General features: G+C 41.9%; 1 protein-coding gene across 1 annotated transcript in view; it reads left to right on the forward strand.

The window, feature by feature from the left end:
* The window catches only part of GALNTL6 (polypeptide N-acetylgalactosaminyltransferase like 6), a 2,887,171-nt gene that overhangs the window by 718,224 nt on the left and 2,148,093 nt on the right, over positions 1-20,854 (forward strand). The window contains exon 2 of the mRNA XM_077279504.1: positions 4,938-5,046. Coding sequence (XP_077135619.1) covers positions 4,938-5,046 — 109 coding nt within the window. The remainder of the gene's footprint in view (positions 1-4,937; positions 5,047-20,854) is intronic.

A 20,854-nucleotide genomic window follows, 5' to 3' on the forward strand; every position in this document is an offset into this window, starting at 1 on the left:
TCCATATATATTTGGACAGAGACAACATTTTTCTAGTTTTGGTTATAGACAATACCACAATGAATTTTAAACAAAACAATTCAGATGCAGTTGAAGTTCAGACTTTCAGCTTTCATTTGAGGGTATCTACAATAAAATTGGATGAAGGGTTTAAGAGTTTCAGCTCCTTAACATGTGCCACCCTGTTTTTAAAAGGACCAAAAGTAATTGGACAGATTCAATAATTTTAAATAAAATGTTCATTTTTAGTACTTGGTTGAAAACCCTTTGTTGGCAATGACTGCCTGAAGTCTTGAACTCATGGACATCACCAGACGCTGTGTTTCCTCCTTTTTGATGCTCTGCCAGGCCTTCACTGCAGTGGTCTTCAGTTGCTGTTTGTTTGTGGGACTTTCTGTCTGAAGTTTAGTCTTTAACAAGTGAAATGCATGCTCAATTGGGTTGAGATCAGGTGACTGACTTGGCCATTCAAGAATATTCCACTTCTTTGCTTTAATAGACTCCTGGGTTGCTTTGGCTTTATGTTTTGGGTCATTGTCCATCTGTAGTATGACACGACGACCAACCAGTTTGGCTGCATTTGGCTGGATCTGAGCACACAGTATGGCTCTGAATACCTCAGAATTCATTCTGCTGCTTCTGTCCTGTGTCACATCATCAATAAACACTAGTGACCCAGTGCCACTGGCAGCCATGCATGCCCAAGCCATCACACTGCCTCCGCCGTGTTTTACAGATGATGTGGTATGCTTTGGATCATGAGCTTTACCACGCCTTCGCCATACTTTTCTCTTTCCATCATTCTGGTAGAGGTTAATCTTGGTTTCATCTGTCCAAAGAATGTTCTTCCAGAACTGTGCTGGCTTTTTTAGATGTTTTATAGCAAAGTCCAGTCTAGCCTTTTTATTCTTGATTCTTATGAGTGCCTTGCACCGTGCAGTGAACCCTCTGCATTTACTTTCATGCAGTCTTCTCTTTATGGTAGATTTGGATATTGATACGCCGACCTCCTGGACAGTGTTGTTCACTTGGTTGGCTGTTGTGAAGAGGTTTCTCTTCACCATGGAGATTATTCTTCTATCCTCCACCACTGTTGTCTTCCGTGGACGCCCAGGTCTTTTTGCATTGATGAGTTCACCAGTGCTTTCTTTCTTTCTCAGGATGTACCAAACTGTAGATTTTGCCACTCCTAATATTGTAGCAATTTCTCGGCTTGTTTTTTTCTGTTTTCGCAGCTTAATGATGGCTTGTTTCACTTGCATGGAGAGCTCCTTTGACCGCATGTTTACTTCACAGCAAAACCTTCCAAATGCAAGCACCACACCTCAGATCAACTCCAGGCCTTTTATCTGCTTAATTGAGAATGACATAACGAAGGGATTGCCCACACCTGTCCATGAAATAGCCTTGGAGTCAATTGTCCAATTACTTTTGGTCCCTTTAAAAACAGGGTCGCACATGTTAAGGAGCAGAAACTCCTAAACCCTTCATCCAATTTTATTGTAGATACCCTCAAATGAAAGCTGAAAGTCTGAACTTCAACTGCATCTGAATTGTTTTGTTTAAAATTCATTGTGGTAATGTCTATAACCAAAATTAGAAAAATGTTGTCTCTGTCCAAATATATATGGACCTAACTGTATAAGATTACCAAAAAAAGTTCTCAATTTTTTTATGAATTCAATTAGTGGTCCATACAGTTTAACGTGGTTCTTGATACATTACGGCGGTATATAAAACGAAAAAAACTTCCAAAACTTTTTATGGCTTCAATGATTCATCGATACACTGTAACGCGATTCTTGTTACATTACAGAGGTATATTGCAATCAAAAAAACGGTTAAAAAATTTCTGGATTCAATTAGACAGCAATATAAAACACTTATAAAGCACAGACTTTATGGGAGGTTAAATTATCTTTATTATAACAGTCCAGTAAAAACAGGATCATGCATATGTAATGAGATATACAGTTATACTCAAAGGTTTACATACCCTGGCAGAATTTTTGCTTTCTTGTCCTTTTTTTTCAGAGAACATGAATGATAACACCAAAACTTTTTCTCCACTCATGGTTAGTGGTAGGGTGAAGCCATTTATTATCAAACTACTGTGTTTTCTCTTTTTAAAGCATAATGACAAACCAAAAATATCCAAATGACCTTGATAAAAAGTTCACATACCCCATTTCTTAATACTGTGTATTGCCCCCTTTAGCATCAATGACAGCTTGAAGTCTTTTGTGGTACTTGTGGATAATGTTCTTTATTTTCTCAGATGGTAAACCTGCCCACTCTTCTTGGCAAAATGTCTCCAGTTCCTGCAAATTCCTGGGCTGTCTAGCATGAACTGCATGCTTGAGATCTTCCCAGACTTTGTGTGCCAAAAGACCCCGATGTCCATCTCAGACTTCCGAGGGTGACAGACAGATTTACACAAATGGGTTATTTTGCAATCCACTGCCCTAAGTAACATGATCACGCTGTCCCTAGCAGCCTATTGCCTGCCACTTCACCACACTTTCTTTATCTGAACTTGACACTTCACGAACTTGGCACTAACCCTCAGTTCTTCCTCAATAATCTGGGCTTGCCATCACAGTTAACCCTGTCTAGGCTAGACTACAGTCCCAGAGGGTCTTACTTTCAAAAAGGATACATTAGTATAAAATACATTTAACCACTTGGGGTGTCAAGGAGTTGAACATCATCTCTACCATTTCTACATTTGGCCCAGGGACCCAACTTGGTAGTTATGTGGTTTCTGAAATCCTACCCAGATTTACCAGAGTTGCACCGCTAGAGCTCCCATTTCCGCAAGTCAGCTGCAGCTGCTGCCGCTCTAGAAGTACTGCCGCATCGCAGGCAAGTGCCAGCTCACCAATTGGTGTGTGATGTGATCACATGCTGGAACTCCACACTGCATATGCTGGCAAGGCATTGTGAGGAGCAGAAGCCTGTTGTGGAATATCAGCTCCAACACACCCATCGGCATTCTGGTCAGCCACTGCAAAAAACATATCATGAAAGGACTGGAGAGTACAATGGGACCAGGGGCACCTTTCCTGGCCCTAGCACTAGGGGTCACACTAGCTCGCCCTGTTCCCCAGGATACCTCAGATGGTGATGTTGCTGGGGCCTCCGACCTTGCCCTGCCTCCTAGTGCAGCCATGCGTCTATCCCCCTCCCTCACCCTGGGAAGAAAGGCGCTACTGTGTACCATAGTACACCAACCCGACAGACAGGGCAACCAAGACAAGGGTAAAGGAAAATTACACTCCCACAAAATATACTTTCACAAATAACAGAGGTATTCACCAATGTGTGAAGGATGGGAGAATAAAATAAGGCAGGTAAGGATGAGGAATTTTCAAGCGTACAAACCAAGCAACAGTCGCACAATAAACTCCTCCATCTCTCCTTATCCACACCAGCTCCTCTCACTCCAGGTTTATGTAGCAAGTGCTATCTCAGACAAGGACCTGGCCAGAAGGCCTAGCTTTTATAGGACAGAGGAGTGGCTAACCAAGTACAGCTGAATGCAGGGATTTCCACATGGCTGATTAACCCCTGCCCTGCTGAAAGAAAACAAACACATTTAATACACCAGAGAAGTGCTTCGTCTCAGCGGCGAAGCAGGAGCCATCAGATGCTGTAGTCTTCTGGCTCTGCTCTGTAGCGGTAACTCCATGACAAAACAACTCCTAAGAAATAAAGTGCAAAAGTATGAAAACAGTGCAAATGTCAAAAAGTGCAAATAAAATTTACAAAGTGCAGTATACCGCCATCTAAACTGCAACAATTTCACAATTTCAAAGAGAGAGTCTGCCAACATTCAGTTGGGGCAGACTCTTATTAGAGGTAAAATACCACAAATGGATTATCATGTACAATACCATTAAAAACCTCTAAATATGTATTATGTTGTAAAGTACATCTATTAGACTGTTCGACTTCAAAAAACCATAAATAGAGGGTCCTTCAATATATACATACAACTCAGCTCATTAGGGGCATCATCCCCTTTAAAATCCAACTAGCCTATTATACATCGGTCTAGGCAATTGTACATAAATTAGAGGCGGTATTATTAAAGCAACCATACAGATCATTATGACATACAGCCTGGGACATCAATTCTATGTATGTCCCTTAAACTTAAATTATATGCTGACTCACTTCAGGAGATATATAAATGCCTTATCATATATACATTAGAGGCATACTCTCAGTCTCATTCTACTAGTGAGTTCTCGCACTTACCAAAAAAAGTTTTTTTCTTTTATACTGATCTGAGGATCGATGCGTAGGCCTAGTCCTTCAGTGAAGTTTAAGAGACATCAATCTCAGCGAAAAGTGCAGCCTATAGCCTAGCCAAGTGGCCTTTTATGAATAGTGTCTCCCAAGGAAAGAAGAGAAAGTCAATTGTATGTTTTTCCTTTTGAGATTTATGGTTTGTAGACAAAATATCCACATAGTTTCAGTTTGCAGGGTAACTTTGTCCCAATCTCCGCCTTTGTTGGACTGATAGATTCTGTCTATTCCCATGAAATTGATGACTTTTACATTTTCATTATGAAAGTTGATTATGTGATTGGCCACTGGGTTGTCCCTCTAGTTGATTTAAGGCAAACATTTCTACAACAAGCACGCAACATACATTCAGCAGGATAGATGTCGATATATGGGGTTAAAACTGCCAAATTCACCTTGGTGCATCAAAAGTCACTCATCAAATGATAACCTCTAATCTTTGGTTGTACAGCGTTTCTGCAATGAAGTCCCTGGTCAGTTCAAAGCTTTTTCTTTACAAAATTAACCATGTGCATGTGACTTACAATGTATACTGTCATTTCACATCATTTTACTAATCTTTAATGAACAGCACATTCTGTGACATCTTATCTCATATATGCATTTACTTTTGTCCCATGCAGGCATATTCTCTTGGACTTGGTGATGCTCAACTATACACATGGACAGATGGCCTCAGAAGGAAGGATTGGCATGACTATGACACTATTCAGAAGGATGCAATGCGCTCAGGTATAAAGTGTTAAATTTTAATATTCATCATTTATTGTGATTATCCCTTTTTGCCAAAGAGATGATAATATAAGTTAGACATATCGCTGTGTACTAGGCAAATGTTCTTTAATGACCACATTTTTCTTGGTCATGCACACAAAATATTTAAAATAGGTTTATCCTTTTTTTCTCAGAATTTTTTGATATACGAAGAGAATTATGTAGATCTGGGATCTGATGCTTGCTGAACTCAACCATTTTTAATTACTGAAGTATTAGCAAGCAATTCACAAACATAAGGAGCTCAAATCATTAAGATCTTTGGCAGATTGAAGAGAAATCCAAATGAATGTGAAATTTAGCTTTTATTTTGAACTGCCTTATCCTGCTTAGACTTCTGTTTTTCATTGAGAATTGTTTAATCTTTTATAAGTTTTAGTAGAATAGAAAATATTTTGTGACATAATTGAATGCAAATTGTAATCTAGAAATTTAAATCAAGTACAGATGAAGGTCACTATGTAGTTAAAAAAAGCTCTGGGTACAACAAAAAACTTTAAAGAAAGATTCAATTCCTTCTGTGCACAGACAAGAAATACTCTATGTGCATTCCATACAGTCCAGAGATGTTTGAAGTCAGTGAAGCTAAAAATTCAGATCTCCATCTGTGATCTTACCCATATGTTATCACCAAAAATGTATTATAACAGGTTTTTTTTTCATTTTCAGTACAGTCAATTTTATTCGAAAGATGTATTGCTGATGAGAAATTAGTTTATTGAATTGAAGCAAAATGTAATTCACTTCGAATATTAACAAAAAAATTTGAGTCACCAGAATCTAGCAAAGTAGAGGATTTTTTTAAGGACTGGGAAAAGTGAAAAAATAAATTATAATCAGTTCTTCTTTCCTTCTGCCACTGCTCGCACCTTGTCCTAGTTCTCTCCAGCCTTCAGAGACTGAATCCTAATTTTCAGGGGCCAATACACTTTGACGTCAATGACATGCAGGCAGCTTAGCCATTGTTGGAAGTATAAGGGTATGTGCACACGTCCGGATTTCTTGCAGAAATTTCCTGAAGAAAACCGGAAATTTTCTGCAAGAAATCCGCATTTTTTTTTGCGGTTTTTTTTTCGTTTTTTTCGCGTTTTTTTAGCATTCTGCAAGCGAAATTAGCTTGCAGAATGCTAAAGTTTTCCAAGCGATCTGTAGCATCGCTTGGAAAACTGACTGACAGGTTGGTCACACTTGTCAAACATAGCGTTTGACAAGTGTGACCATCTTTTTACTATAGATGCTGCCTATGCAGCATCTATAGTAAAAGATAGAATGTTTAAAAATAATAAAAAAAATAAAAAAAATGGTTATACTCACCTGCAGGCGTCCGTTCCTATAGTTGCCGGTGTGGTTCAGGACCTTCCATGACGTCGCAGTCACGTGAGCGGTCACATGACCGGTCTCGACCAATCACAAGACCGTGACGTCATCACAGGTCCTTCAACGCACAGCAGCTATAGAAACCGAAGCGGCAGCATGAAGCGGAGAGGCGGGAATACATCGAAGGTGAGTATAGGACTATTTTTTATTTTAATTCTTTATTTTGGACCAATTATATGGTGCCCAGTCCGTGGAGGAGAGTCTCCTGTCCTCCACCCTGGGCACCAACCGCACATAATCTGCTTACTTCCCGCATGGTGTGCATAGCCCCGTGTGGGAAGTAAGCAGATCAATGCACTTCCAGGTGTGCGGAATCCCCTGCAATTCCGCATTTTAATGAACATGTTGCTTTTTTTCCGCGATGCGATTTTTTCACGGAAAAAAAGGCTACATTTGCACAAAAAATGCAGAATACACTGAAAATAATGGGAGGCATATGTTAGCGTTTTTTTCACGTTTTTATCACGTTTTTATAGCGAAAAAACGCGAAAAATTCGTGAAAAATACTGAACGTGTGCACATGGCCTGAGAAGTAGGGCTGATCGAATAGCATCGGATAAGATGAGCTTATCTGAACAGCTATAACGCTTACCAAATAGCTGCCTCAGAAACCTGGATACCTGGAACCTTCTCGATAATCAGCTGTTCAGCACCGCAGCTGCATGGGTCGTGGCTGTGTGACAGTACAAACACATGCTTGGAGAGTCCAACAAACAGACTATCCATGCATGTGTTGTGACTGTGACACAGTTGCGACACATGCAGCTCTGGTGCCTAACAGCTGATTATCGGGAGTTCTCCAGGTATAAAGGTTACGGATGCATCTATTCGGGAAGCACTATATCTATTCAGATAAGCACTTATCTGAAGCTATTCCATCAACCCTAATCAGAAGCCTTTGACTTGCATTTCAGGACAGGCAAGGAATGAGATGCAAGTAATATTTTATTATTTAAACCCCTACCTGTCCCTCTATTTATTTTAACTTTGGGTCTGTAGAGACCTCAGCGCATAATAAATATATTTTAGTGACACGTGGGGTACTTTAGAATAGAATTCCCCAAACTACTCTGGGAAATTTGCTCATCTCTTTAAAAGTTAATATGGAGGGAAGTCTATCACGTTACTAAGGCTACATAGCCACTGCACCCTCTGAATCCCTTGTGCATCTATCCCTCTTCTAACTGCTGGTATGTGGGAACTGTCTCCTAATCTGAACTAGCCACTGCACCCTCTGAATCCCTTGTGCATCTATCCCTCTTCTAACTGCTGGTATGTGGGAACTGTCTCCTAATCTGAACTAGCCACTGCACCCTCTGAATCCCTTGTCCATCTATCCCTCTTCTAACTGCTGGTATGTTGCTGCTTTTTCCCTGACTTTAATTCCATGTTTCATACTTCAAGCTTGCCGAATGCATATTGATATGCACATGTTCCTCACACCTAGCTCTATCCACCCATCTTATCCTATCCTTCACCAACCTTGATGCTAATCAAATGTCCTATTAACTGCAATCTGTGAATTGCTCCCTGCTGTGAACTATCCCCCACCTCCTTTCTCCTCCCTCTTCCTCTCTTACCTGGCTTCATTTCATGGACTCTTCAAATGGTATAAGTTGCATGGTACTGGTCAGATATGGCCTTGGTCAGATGTGACATCATTTGAAGTGACATATTTAAAGTGTCATCAGAAATATTGCAGAAATAGTCCAGAAATCGGCCAGATGGTAAGACTAATCACTATCTTCTAAATTTACTTGCCTTTCTTTTCCTCCCCTGCTCTTTAACCATGCTCACATTTTCCCCACCGTTTTTGCTCCACTAATCCTCATTTTCCTTCACCCACCTGTTTCCCTTCTCTCCACTTATTCTCACTGCTGGTGACACATCCCCCAATCCTGCCCCCCAACTCATACATTACTACCCCTTACCCTATCCTTCTCACACTATGAGAAACCACCGCAACCCCTCACACTTAAAACCTGTGCAACTGACCCCCACCACACTGCTTCCCCTCTCTGGGGCACTTTGGAATGCCCGCTCTATCTGCAACAAGCTCCACATGGTCCATGATCTCTTCACTTCCCGCAACCTTTTCTTCCTGGCCCTCACTGAGACCTGGCTGACGCCCCCTGACACGGCCTCGCCTGCAGCACTGAGTTACGGCGGCCTCCAATTTACACACACTCCTCGTTCTGGCAACAGACTTGGTGGAGGAGTGGGTATCCTTCTTCCTAAAAACTGCTCCTTCAACCCTATCCAACCCCCACCCTCCCTTATCTTCCCTTCTTTCGAGGTTCACTCTGTCCGTATTTACGCTCCCACCAATCTCCAAATGGCTGTCATATACTGACCACCTGGCTCAGCCACTGCCTTCATCGACCAATTCTCCACCTGGCTCCTTCACTTTCTCTCTGCCGACATCCCCACCAACATAATGGGCAACTTTAATATCCCTACTGACACCCACCAGCCAGCAGACTCCAAACTACTGGCCCTTACTTCATCCTTTGGGCTCACCCATTGGTCCACCACAGCCACCCACACAGACGGACATACACTAGACCTCATCTTCACCCACCTATGTTCCTTATCTAATCTCACAAACTCTCCCTTCCCCCTATCTGACCACCATCTACTCACCTTCTCATCCTTGTCCTCCTCACCTGCCCCCCATGTCCAGCCATTACCACATCCTCGCAGAAACCTCGCACATCTAGACACTCACAGACTCTCAGACTCTCTCCTACCCCTGTCCTCCATATCTTCACTGCACGACACGGACAGCGCCACCGCTTTCTATAACTCGACCCTCACATCAGCCATAGACTCAGTCGCCCCTCTCACGCATGGCACAATGCGACAAACCAATAGGCAACCTTGGCATAACAATGTCACAAAAAAACTTCGACAAGCATCCAGGGTTGCGGAGCGGCGTTGGAAGAAAACACGCCTGCCAGACGACTTCACTGCCTTCAAAAAATCTACATTTGACTTCAAATCAGCCCTCACCTCTGCTAAACAGACATCTTTCACTAACCTTGTATCTTCACTATCCTACAACCAAAAACAACTGTTCAGCACATTTAACTCCTTCCTCCGCCCACCACTGCCACCTCCAACTCCCTTCATCTCTTCCGAGGACTTTGCCACCTACTTCAAAAACAAGATCGACCAAACAAGGCAAACCTTTACTTGTCCACCACCCCAACCACTCCATATACCAGACCTCTGCCCTTCCCTAATAACCTCCCTCTCCAACACCACTGAAGGAGAGCTTACTCGCCTCTTTTCCAAATCACACCTCACCACCTGTGCACTTGACCCCATGCCTTCCCACCTGCTCCCCAACCTCACTAACACGCTTATTACAGCCCTAACCCATCTCTTCAACCTATCGCTCTCTTCTGGTACCTTCCCCTCTGCCTTCAAACATGCCACCATCACACCCATCCTCAAAAAAACTAACCTTGACCCAACTGCTATGCCCAGCTATCGCCCCATATCACTGCTCCCATTTGCTTCAAAACTCCTTGAGCAGCATGTCCATGGTCAACTTTCCTCCCACCTCTCATCTAACTCTCTCTTTGACGACCTCCAATCTGGCTTCCGCCCCCACCACTCCACCGAAACTGCCCTGACAAAAATTACTAATGACCTAGTCACAGCCAAAGCTAACAAGCAGTTCTCCATCCTCCTCCTTCTTGACCTGTCCTCTGCTTTCGACACAGTCGATCACTGCCTACTGCTACAGATTCTTTCTTCCCTTGGCATCAAAGACCTCGCCCTGTCCTGGATTGCCTCATACCTATCCAAGCGCACATTTAGCGTTTCCCACTCCCACACTACCTCCTCATCCCGCCCTCTCTCTGTCGGAGTCCCACAAGGCTCTGTCCTAGGACCCCTACTTTTTTCCATCTATACCCTTGGCCTAGGACAACTCATAAAGTCCCATGGCTTCCAGTACCACCTGTATGCAGACGACACTCAGATCTACCTCTCAGGCCCAGATGTCACCTCCCTGCTGTCCAGAATCCCGAAGTGTCTGTCAGCCATATACTCCTTCTTCACCTCTCGCTTCCTAAAGCTCAATGTAGACAAAACCAAATTCATCATCTTTCCCCCACCTCACGTATCCCCCCTACCCAATCTATCTATTATGGTGAACGGCATCACGCTCTCTCCTGCTCCTGAAATCCGCTGCCTCGGGGTAACTCTTGACTCTGCCCTGTCCTTCAAACCTCACGTCCAAGCTCTTGCCACCTCCTGTCGCCTCCAACTCAAATATATTGCCAGAATCCGTTCCTTCCTCAGCCCACAATCTACCAAAACTCTTGTGCATGCTCTCATCATCTCCCGCCTCGATTACTGCAACACCCTCCTCTGTGGCCTCCCCGCTAACTCTCTCGCACCACTCCAGTCTGTCCTCAACTCTGCTGCCTGCCTAATCCACCTCTCTCCTCGCTACTCCCCTGCTTCTCCCCTCTGCAAATCCCTCCACTGGCTCCCAATCCCCCAACGAATCCAGTTCAAACTACTAACACTGATCTACAAAGCCATCCACAACCTGTCCCCTCCCTATATTTCTGAACTAATCTCCCACTATCTTCCCTCACGTAATCTTCGTTCATCCCAAGACCTCCTACTGTCCTCCACACTTATTCGTTCCTCACACAATCGCCTCCAAGATTTCTCCAGAATATCCCCCATCCTCTGGAATTCCATGCCTCAACACGTCCGATTATCCACCACCCTCGGATCCTTCAGACGGAACCTGAAAACCCATCTCTTCAGGAAAGCCTACAGCCTACAATAACCGAGCCACTGCCTCACCACCGCCAGAGCCGCCGCCTCACCCCTACCTTCTGTCTCTTCCCCACTATCCCATAGAATGTAAGTCCGCAAGGACAGGGTCCTCTCCCCTCTGTACCAGTGTGTCACTGTAAACCTGTTTACTGTAAATGATATCTATAACCCTGTATGTAACCCCTTTCTCATGTACAGCACCATGGAATTAATGGTGCTATATAAATAAATAATAATAATAATAATAATATTAATTATTTTTGCTAATTTATTTATAAAATAGACAAAACATTTTTATAAATATTTGAAACAATTTATTGTAAGAAAATCAACAGCAGGAATTATAATCTGAATTTAGGAATAGGTCCCCTTTATAGGAACAAGACATTTGTACCTAATAGAAAGATACTCCCTAAATCAGAAGTAATCTTATGCAAAACACATGCAGTACCACTTTCTTATTGTTTATTCAGGACCAGTCTTCGGTTGGATATAGTGATGCTTTATATTTCTCTCTCTAAGCTTTGTTTTCAGGATAGAGGCTTCATTGTTGTTTACATACATCTAATCCCTGTACATGGGATACATCAATCTTTAAGAAGTGTAACTAAGCTTTCTTTCTTCTCTTTAAGCTCGTAGTAAAATTATTTCTTAACACATAAATACATAAACTCTTTTCCATTTCAAAATTTAGAAACAGCAAAAATAAATTGATGAATAACCACTTCTTTGAAACTTTTTGTATACTTATACTTTTTCAAGTATACATTATCAAATCGAGCACAGTATGACTTCCAAAGCACATCTGTTTTTTCTCTAAATATCTGTCGTGCAAAAATTTAGATTAGAGAAATAGAAAATCTTTTTTTGCCTGCAAATCTGTGACCATAATTAGGAAGCTCTGCCCATAAAGAGGCATGGGCAAAATAAGTATGGACTTAAGTAATATACACTCACTGGCCACTTTATTAGGTACACCTGTCCAACTTCTTGTTAACACTTAATTTCTAATCAGCCAATCACATGGCGGCAACTCAGTGCATTTAGGCATGTAGACATGGTCAAGACAATCTCCTGCAGTTCAAACCGAGCATCAGTATGGGGAAGAAAGGTGATTTGAGTGCCTTTGAACGTGGCATGGATGTTGGTGCCAGAAGGGCTGGTCTGAGTATTTCAGAAACTGCTGATCTACTGGGATTTTCACGCACAACCATCTCTAGGGTTTACAGAGAATGGTCCGAAAAAGAAAAAAAATCCAGAGAGCGGCAGTTCTGTGGGCGGAAATGCCTTGTTGATGCCAGAGGTCAGAGGAGAATGGGCAGACTGGTTCGAGCTGATAGAAAGGCAACAGTGACTCAAATCGCCACCCGTTACAACCAAGGTAGGCCTAAGAGCATCTCTGAACGCACAGTGCGTCGAACTTTGAGGCAGATGGGCTACAGCTGCAGAAGACCACACCGGGTACCACTCCTTTCAGCTAAGAACAGGAAACTGAGGCTACAATTTGTACAAGCTCATCGAAATTGGACAGTAGAAGATTGGAAAAACGTTGCTTGGTCTGATGAGTCTCGATTTCTGCTGCGACATTCGGATGGTAGGGTCAGAATTTGGCGTAAACAACATGAAAGCATGGATCCATCCTGCCTTGTATGGAGCATCTTTGGGATGTGCAGCCGACAAATCTGCGGCAACTGTGTGATGCCATCATGTCAATATGGACCAAAATCTCTGAGGAATGCTTCCAGCACCTTGTTGAATCTATGCCACGAAGAATTGAGGCAGTTCTGAAGGCAAAAGGGGGTCCAACCCGTTACTAGCATGGTGTACCTAATAAAGTGGCCGGTGAGTGTATACAAATATGCAAGTGTTAGAAAAAATTCTTAAAAGCTAAAGTCCTTTGACTAAGGACTCTGAGTCATGAATTATTTTAGTATCTTGTGTCTTTTTATTGGATCTTATAGGAAGCTTCAATGAAATATTACAGTTTTTACTGAATTCTGCAATAACCAATTTTTCCCAAAGTTTAAGACATCAAATCAATTCTAAACCCTTATTGTATTTTCAAAAGTATCAGATTCAGGCATATTTTTTTTTTGCAGGTCTCTAATCAGGTGTGCACTCTGTATACATTTTACATTTCATTCTAGTGTTTCTGTTTCTGCAACCTTATTTACTGTACATGAATCAGACATTTTCTCCGCAGATTTTAAATGCTGCAGGGAAAGATTTCTTGATGAAGTATTTAGTTTCCATGGATTCTACAAGGAAAGGCCAATGATTAGTCACATTGAATGACACGGGGCTGGGATAATGCTTGTATAAATTTGCAGCAGTGCAAAAGTAAAATCCATGGCACATTTGTTATATAAATTTGAAGTTCAACCTTGGTTTTCTGCCATAGAAAGTGAAAATAATATGAAATTATGCGTGAACATAATTGTAGCTTTTTTGGCAGTAAAATTTAATTTATCTTTTGAAGAAGTCATTGCTTCTTTCAGTTGTTTGTAACATCATACTTATGCAAAGTTGAGCATAACTATATATATAATTGTCTAAGGGGTACTTCCATCTTTCTGTCGGCAACTTCCGTCACGGAAATCCCGCGTCACTGATTGGTCTCGCCAGCTGTCTGTCATGGCTGCCGCGACCAATCAGCGACGACCACAGTCCGATTAGTCCCTCCCTACTCCCCTGCAGTCAGTGCCTGGCGGCCGCTCCATACTCCCCTCCGGTCACCGCTCACACATGGTTAATGCCAGCGGTAACGGACCGCATTATGCCGCGGGTAACGAACTCCGTTACCGCTGCTTTTAACCCTGTGTGTCCCTAACTTTTTACTATTGATGCTGCCTATGCAGCATCAATAGTAAAAAAAATCTAATGTTAAAAATAAAAAAAAAAAAAAACCTGCTATTCTCACCCTCCGTAGTCCGACGATGCCCATCTGGGTAATTTCGCAATGCATCCTGGGAACGGAAGATGGCGGCAGCCGCGCACGCATCGCCAGAGCTTCGCTGGATCCCGGCAGGTGAGTATATAACTATTTTTTATTTTAATTATTTTTTAACAGGGATATGGTGCCCACACTGCTATATACTATGTGGGCTGTGTTATATACCGTGTGGCTGCTATATACTACATGGCCAGTGTTATATACTGCATGGGCTGTGCTATATACTGTGTGGGCTGTGTTATATACTGTGTGGGCTGTGCTATATTCTACGTGCCTTGTGTTATATGCTGTGTGGGCTGTGCTATATACTATGTGCCCTGTGTTATATACTGCGTGGCCTGTGCTATATACTATGTCGCCTGTGTGCCTCTGTTATATACTGTGTGGCTGCTATTGTGTTATATAGTACATGGGCTGTGTTATATACTGTTTGGGCTGTGTTATATACTGTGTGGCCACTGTTATATACTGTGTGGCCTGTATTAACGCATCGGCTATTCTACAATATGTATGCATATATGTATGTATATAGCAGCCAGATAGTATATAGCACAGGCCACATAATATTTGTCTGCTATATACTACATGTCTCCTATATACTACGTGGCCTGTGCTATACAGGTCCTTCTCAAAAAATTAGCATATAGTGTTAAATTTCATTATTTACCATAATGTAATGATTACAATTAAACTTTCATATATTATAGATTCATTATCCACCAACTGAAATTTGTCAGGTCTTTTATTGTTTTAATACTGATGATTTTGGCCTACAACTCCTGATAACCCAAAAAACCTGTCTCAATAAATTAGCATATCAAGAAAAGGTTCTCTAAACGACCTATTACCCTAATCTTCTGAATCAACTAATTAACTCTAAACACATGCAAAAGATACCTGAGGCTTTTAAAAACTCCCTGCCTGGTTCATTACTCAAAACCCCCATCATGGGTAAGACTAGCGACCTGACAGATGTCAAGAAGGCCATCATTGACACCCTCAAGCAAGAGGGTAAGACCCAGAAAGAAATTTCTCAACAAATAGGCTGTTCCCAGAGTGCTGTATCAAGGCACCTCAATGGTAAGTCTGTTGGAAGGAAACAATGTGGCAGAAAACGCTGTACAACGAGAAGAGGTGACCGGACCCTGAGGAAGATTGTGGAGAAGGACCGATTCCAGACCTTGGGGAACCTGAGGAAGCAGTGGACTGAGTCTGGTGTGGAAACATCCCGAGCCACCGTGCACAGGCGTGTGCAGGAAATGGGCTACAGGTGCCGCATTCCCCAGGTAAAGCCACTTTTAAACCATAAACAGCGGCAGAAGCGCCTGACCTGGGCTACAGAGAAGCAGCACTGGACTGTTGCTAAGTGGTCCCAAGTACTTTTTTCTGATGAAAGCAAATTTTGCATGTCATTCAGAAATCAAGGTGCCAGAGTCTGGAGGAAGACTGGGGAGAAGGAAATGCCAAAATGCCTGAAGTCCAGTGTCAAGTATCCAGTCAGTGATGGTGTGGGGTGCCATGTCAGCTGCTGGTGTTGGTCCACTGTGTTTCATCAAGGGCAGGGTCAATGCAGCTAGCTATCAGGAGATTTTGGAGCACTTCATGCTTCCTGGCACCTGCTCACAGTGCCAAAACCACTGGTAAATGGTTTACTGACCATGGTATTACTGTGCTCAATTGGCCTGCCAACTCTCCTGACCTGAACCCCATAGAGAATCTGTGGGATATTGTGAAGAGAAAGTTGAGAGACGCAAGACCCAACACTGTGGATGAGCTTAAGGCCGCTATTGAAGCATCCTGGGCCTCCATAACATCTCAGCAGTGTCACAGGCTGATTGCCTCCATGCCACGCCGCATTGAAGCAGTCATTTCTGCCAATGGATTCCCGACCAAGTATTGAGTGCATAAATGAACATTATTATTTGATGGTTTTTTTGTTTGTTATTAAAAAACACTTTTATTTGATTGGACGGTTGAAATATGCTAATTTATTGAGACAGGTTTTTTGGGTTATCAGGAGTTGTAGGCCAAAATCATCAGTATTAAAACAATAAAAGACCTGACAAATTTCAGTTGGTGGATAATGAATCTATAATATATGAAAGTTTAATTGTAATCATTACATTATGGTAAATAATGAAATTTAACACTATATGCTAATTTTTTGAGAAGGACCTGTATACTATGTAGCTGCTATATACATACATACATATTCTAGAATACCCGATGCGTTAGAATCGGGCCACCATCTAGTACCGTATATTTCTCTTTAACCCCTTCACCCTGCAGCCCATTTTCGTTTTTTTGTTTTTTCCTCCCCTTCTTAACAGAGCCATAATTCTTTTATTTTTATTTTTCTGTCCACATTTACATATGTTGAACATGTGAATGATACGATTAATTTTACTACCTAGTGTACTCAAAAATGTTAAAAAACACAATTCTGACTTTTTTTGTGAATTGTTTTCACGGTGTACTTTCTGTGGTTAAAATTACCATGCAATATTACTCTCCTCACCAATATAAGTATGGTGATTCTAAGCCTGTCCAATTTTCTTATTATATTAGTGATGGAAAAAAATTGAAGTTTGCAAAAACATTTTTTGGGGACTTGTATCTACCTTTTCCCAGAAATGTTACATTTTTACTTTTGTTTGATATAGCTGAATTATAGTTTATCTTTTGCAGGACAAGAAATTGTTTTCATTAGTACTATTTTAGGATAGATATGATTTTTTGATCACTTATTGCAGCTATTTTTGTGAAATTGTGGTGAAAAAAATCTTAATTTTGGCATTCTTGAATTTTCTCAGTTCATGGTTTTTACCTATCTGGGTAATTGGTTTTATATTTTGATAGAATAGACTTTTCTGAACGTGGCGGTACCACATACAGTATGTGTGTTTTTTAGATCTTTAAAGGAAATGCAGAGGAACATAAATTTATCTATGTGTGAAAGACTGTAAAAAGCCAAGACTGCCCTAGTGGATGACTGTCCATGTTGTCCTCCTCATTCTCCTCCTTGTCCTTCCTGTCTTCGGCCATCCACCCTAAACAAACGGGATGAAGGTGGTGTGGGTACTATCATCTGTAGAGTCATCCAGCTCCTGTTGCTCCTCCTCATTATCACCCATTCCGCGTTAAGAAGATGAGATGAGGCTGAGCTGTGTAGCATCACACAGTATAGTTTCCTGCTTCATCTAAATTTTTTCTGCCTGCAAAGGCTCCTCTTTAGTTGTGAGCAGCGAGTGTTTCAACAGACAGAGAAGCAGGATGGTGATGCTAAATATGGCGTCTTCACCGCTCACCATCTTGGACGAGTTCTTAAAGTTTTGGAGAACCACACAGATGTCATACATTCATGTCCACTTACGTGGTGACATTGCACACCAGTCAGTGAGCTGGAAGTTGAAAACATGGTTATGGCCATTGAAACACACGACCATGCATGGTTGTAGGTTCAGGAAAGAGGCACAGATCAGTCTGGTCTGTTAGACCTTTCAACAACTCCGTGGCAGTTTGCGGTTTATCATCTAAGTTCTAAGCAGATTAGCTTCAGCAGTACTTTTTGCCATTTGCCTGAGCCAGTGCAATGGTAATTTCAGCTTCAACTGATCTTGATGTTTCTGAGATGGAGGAGGGGCAGGAACTGCTATAGAAAGTGGGCCAAAACTGACAGAACCAGGGCCCTCAATCCTTGGTGTTGGTAGCACGTGTTCTGTCCCTGAGTCCAACTGGGTTCCGGCTTCCACAGTGCTCACCCAGTGTGCCATCAGGGAAATTTAGAGTCCTTGGTAACAAGCACATGTCCAGGTGTCCGTGGTCATGTAGAACTTCACAGTCATAGTTTTGGTTAGGGCATGGCTGATGTTTTGGGACATGTGTTTGTTTTAGGTGGAGGCAGCACACACACTGGGAGAAATAGTGGCGGCTGGGGACGGAGTACCAAGTTGTGGCCTCTGCCATAAGCAATATTGCCAGGTCAAGCAGTAATGAAATGTGGACATTTAATATTGTAACCTGTGAGGGCGTGGCTGTGTATTTATGCTAGCAATCCAAGGAGTGGGGTAGGGACAGCTGAAAGTTGCGCTCAGACAAGGACGTGGACGTGGAAGATGATGGTGGTTGCAAGTGTGCCATGACAGGTAAAGGGTGGGAGCCATCTTTGCCTACATCATAGACAGGGGATTGGCATGAATGTAGAACAGGGAAAGAGTCAGTTTGCCCAATTCAGATGGAGGTATTAGACCGCATTATCAATATAGCAATGCAATTTCTACCCAAACTTTTGTGTGTGTTTTGAGGCACAGGTGTAGCAATATAAATCCCATGTAAAATATCACTGCTGAAAAATATTGCAGTATTACAATGCCCGGAAAAGACGGCAGTATCACTATAGCAGTGCTATTTGTAACCAATTTTTTTTACGTGTTGATGCACAACTCTAGCATGATAAAGGGTGTATAAAATTTAAATGCTGAAAAAAATTGCAGTATTACTATTGAGAGAAAATTTGCACACCTTAGATGGACTGGTTAAACTGAAGGAGCAATATAGCAAAGCTATTGAGATCCAATGCAGTATGACTGTATGCTTTTGATGTAAAACTATAAATCTATAGCAGTAAAATGGTGTATTTTATTTCCCTGCTCAGAACAATTTGAAATATTAAAAGCAAAATAAAAATTATAAGCCCTGAGAAAGGGTTTTGGTATGAGTTTCGGGCTGGAGCTTAACCCCTTCACCCCCAAGGGTGGTTTGCACGTTAATGACCGGGCCAATTTTTACAATTCTGACCACTGTCCCTTTATGAGGTTATAACTCTGGAACGCTTCAACGGATCTTGGCGATTCTGACATTGTCTTCTCGTGACATATTGTACTACATGATAGTGGTAAAATTTCTTTTATATTACCTGCGTTTATTTGCAAAAAAATGGAAATTTGGCAAAAATTTTGAAAATTTTGCAATTTTCCAACTTTGAATTTTTATGCCCTTAAATCACAGAGATATGTCACACAAAATACTTAATAAGTAACATTTCCCACATGTCTACTTTACATCAGCACAATTTTGGAACCAAAATTTTTTTTTGTTAGGGAGTTATAAGGGTTAAAAGTTGACCAGCAATTTCTCATTTTTACAACACTATTTTTTTTTAGGGACCACATCTCATTTGAAGTCATTTTGAGGGGTCTATATGATAGAAAATACCCAAGTGTGACACCATTCTAAAAACTGCACCCCTCAAGGTGCTCAAAACCATATTCAAGAAGTTAATTAACCCTTCTGGTGCTTCACAGGAATTTTTGGAATGTTTAAATAAAAATGAACATTTAACTTTTTTTCACAAAATATTTATTTCAGCTCCAATTTGTTTTATTTTACCAAGGGTAACAGGAGAAAATGGACCGCAAAAGTTGTTGTACAATTTGTCCTGAGTACGCCGATACCCCATATGTGGGGGTAAACCACTGTTTGGGCGCACGACAGAGCTCGGAAGCAAAGGAGTGCCATTTGACTTTTCAATGCAAAATTGACTGGAATTGAGATGGGACGCCATGTTGCGTTTGGGGAGCCCCTGATGTGCCTAAACATTGAAACCCCCCACAAGTGACACCATTTTGGAAAGTAGACCCCCTAAGGAACTTATCTAGAGGTGTGGTGAGCACTTTGACCCACCAAGTGCTTCACAGAAGTTTATAATGCAGAACCGTAAAAATAAAAAATCATATTTTTTCACAAAAATTATTTTTCGCCCCAAATTTTTTATTTTCCCAAGGGTAAGAAAAGAAATTGGACCCCAAAAGTTGTTGCACAATTTGTCCTGAGTACGCTGATACCCCATATGTGGGGATAAACCACTGTTTGGGCGCATGGGAGACCTCGGAAGGGAAGGAGCGCCGTTTGACTTTTCAATGCAAAATTGACAGGAATTGAGATGGGACGTCATGTTGCGTTTGGAGAGCCCCTGATGTGCGTAAACATTGAAACCCCCCACAAGTGACACCATTTTGGAAAGTAGACCCCCTAAGGAACTTATCTAGAGGTGTGGTGAGCACTTTGACCCACCAAGTGCTTCACAGAAGTTTATAATGCAGAACCGTAAAAATAAAAAATCATATTTTTTCACAAAAATTATTTTTTTAGCCCCCAGTTTTGTATTTTTCCCGAGGGTAGCAGGAGAAATTGGACCCCAAAATTTTTTGTCCAATTTGTCCTGAGTGCGCTGATACCCCATATGTGGGGGGGAACCACCGTTTGGACGCATGGAAGGGCTCGGAAGTGAAGGAGCGCCATTTGGAATGCAGACTTAGATGGAATGGTCTGCAGGCGTCACATTGCGTTTGCAGAGCCCCTAATGTACCTAAACAGTAGTGGTGGAATCCCTGGCCAATATACAGCTACAATCCTCTTTGACCAGCACCTCTCCCTGCTCTTCTTGATTCTTGGGTACAGTGTGACGAGCATAGCGTCACGGGTATGATATAGACCTGATGACACTATGCTGATGACACAGATGGAGTCCCAAATTGGAGTCTCTACATTTAAAAAAATTGCTTGTAACATCAGCAGCAGCAATAGCAACAGCAGGCACAGAAGCAACGACGAAGGTGTCACAGACTACAA

The sequence above is a fragment of the Ranitomeya variabilis genome, chromosome 1 (assembly GCF_051348905.1).
Source record: "Ranitomeya variabilis isolate aRanVar5 chromosome 1, aRanVar5.hap1, whole genome shotgun sequence".
NCBI lineage: Eukaryota > Metazoa > Chordata > Amphibia > Anura > Dendrobatidae > Ranitomeya > Ranitomeya variabilis.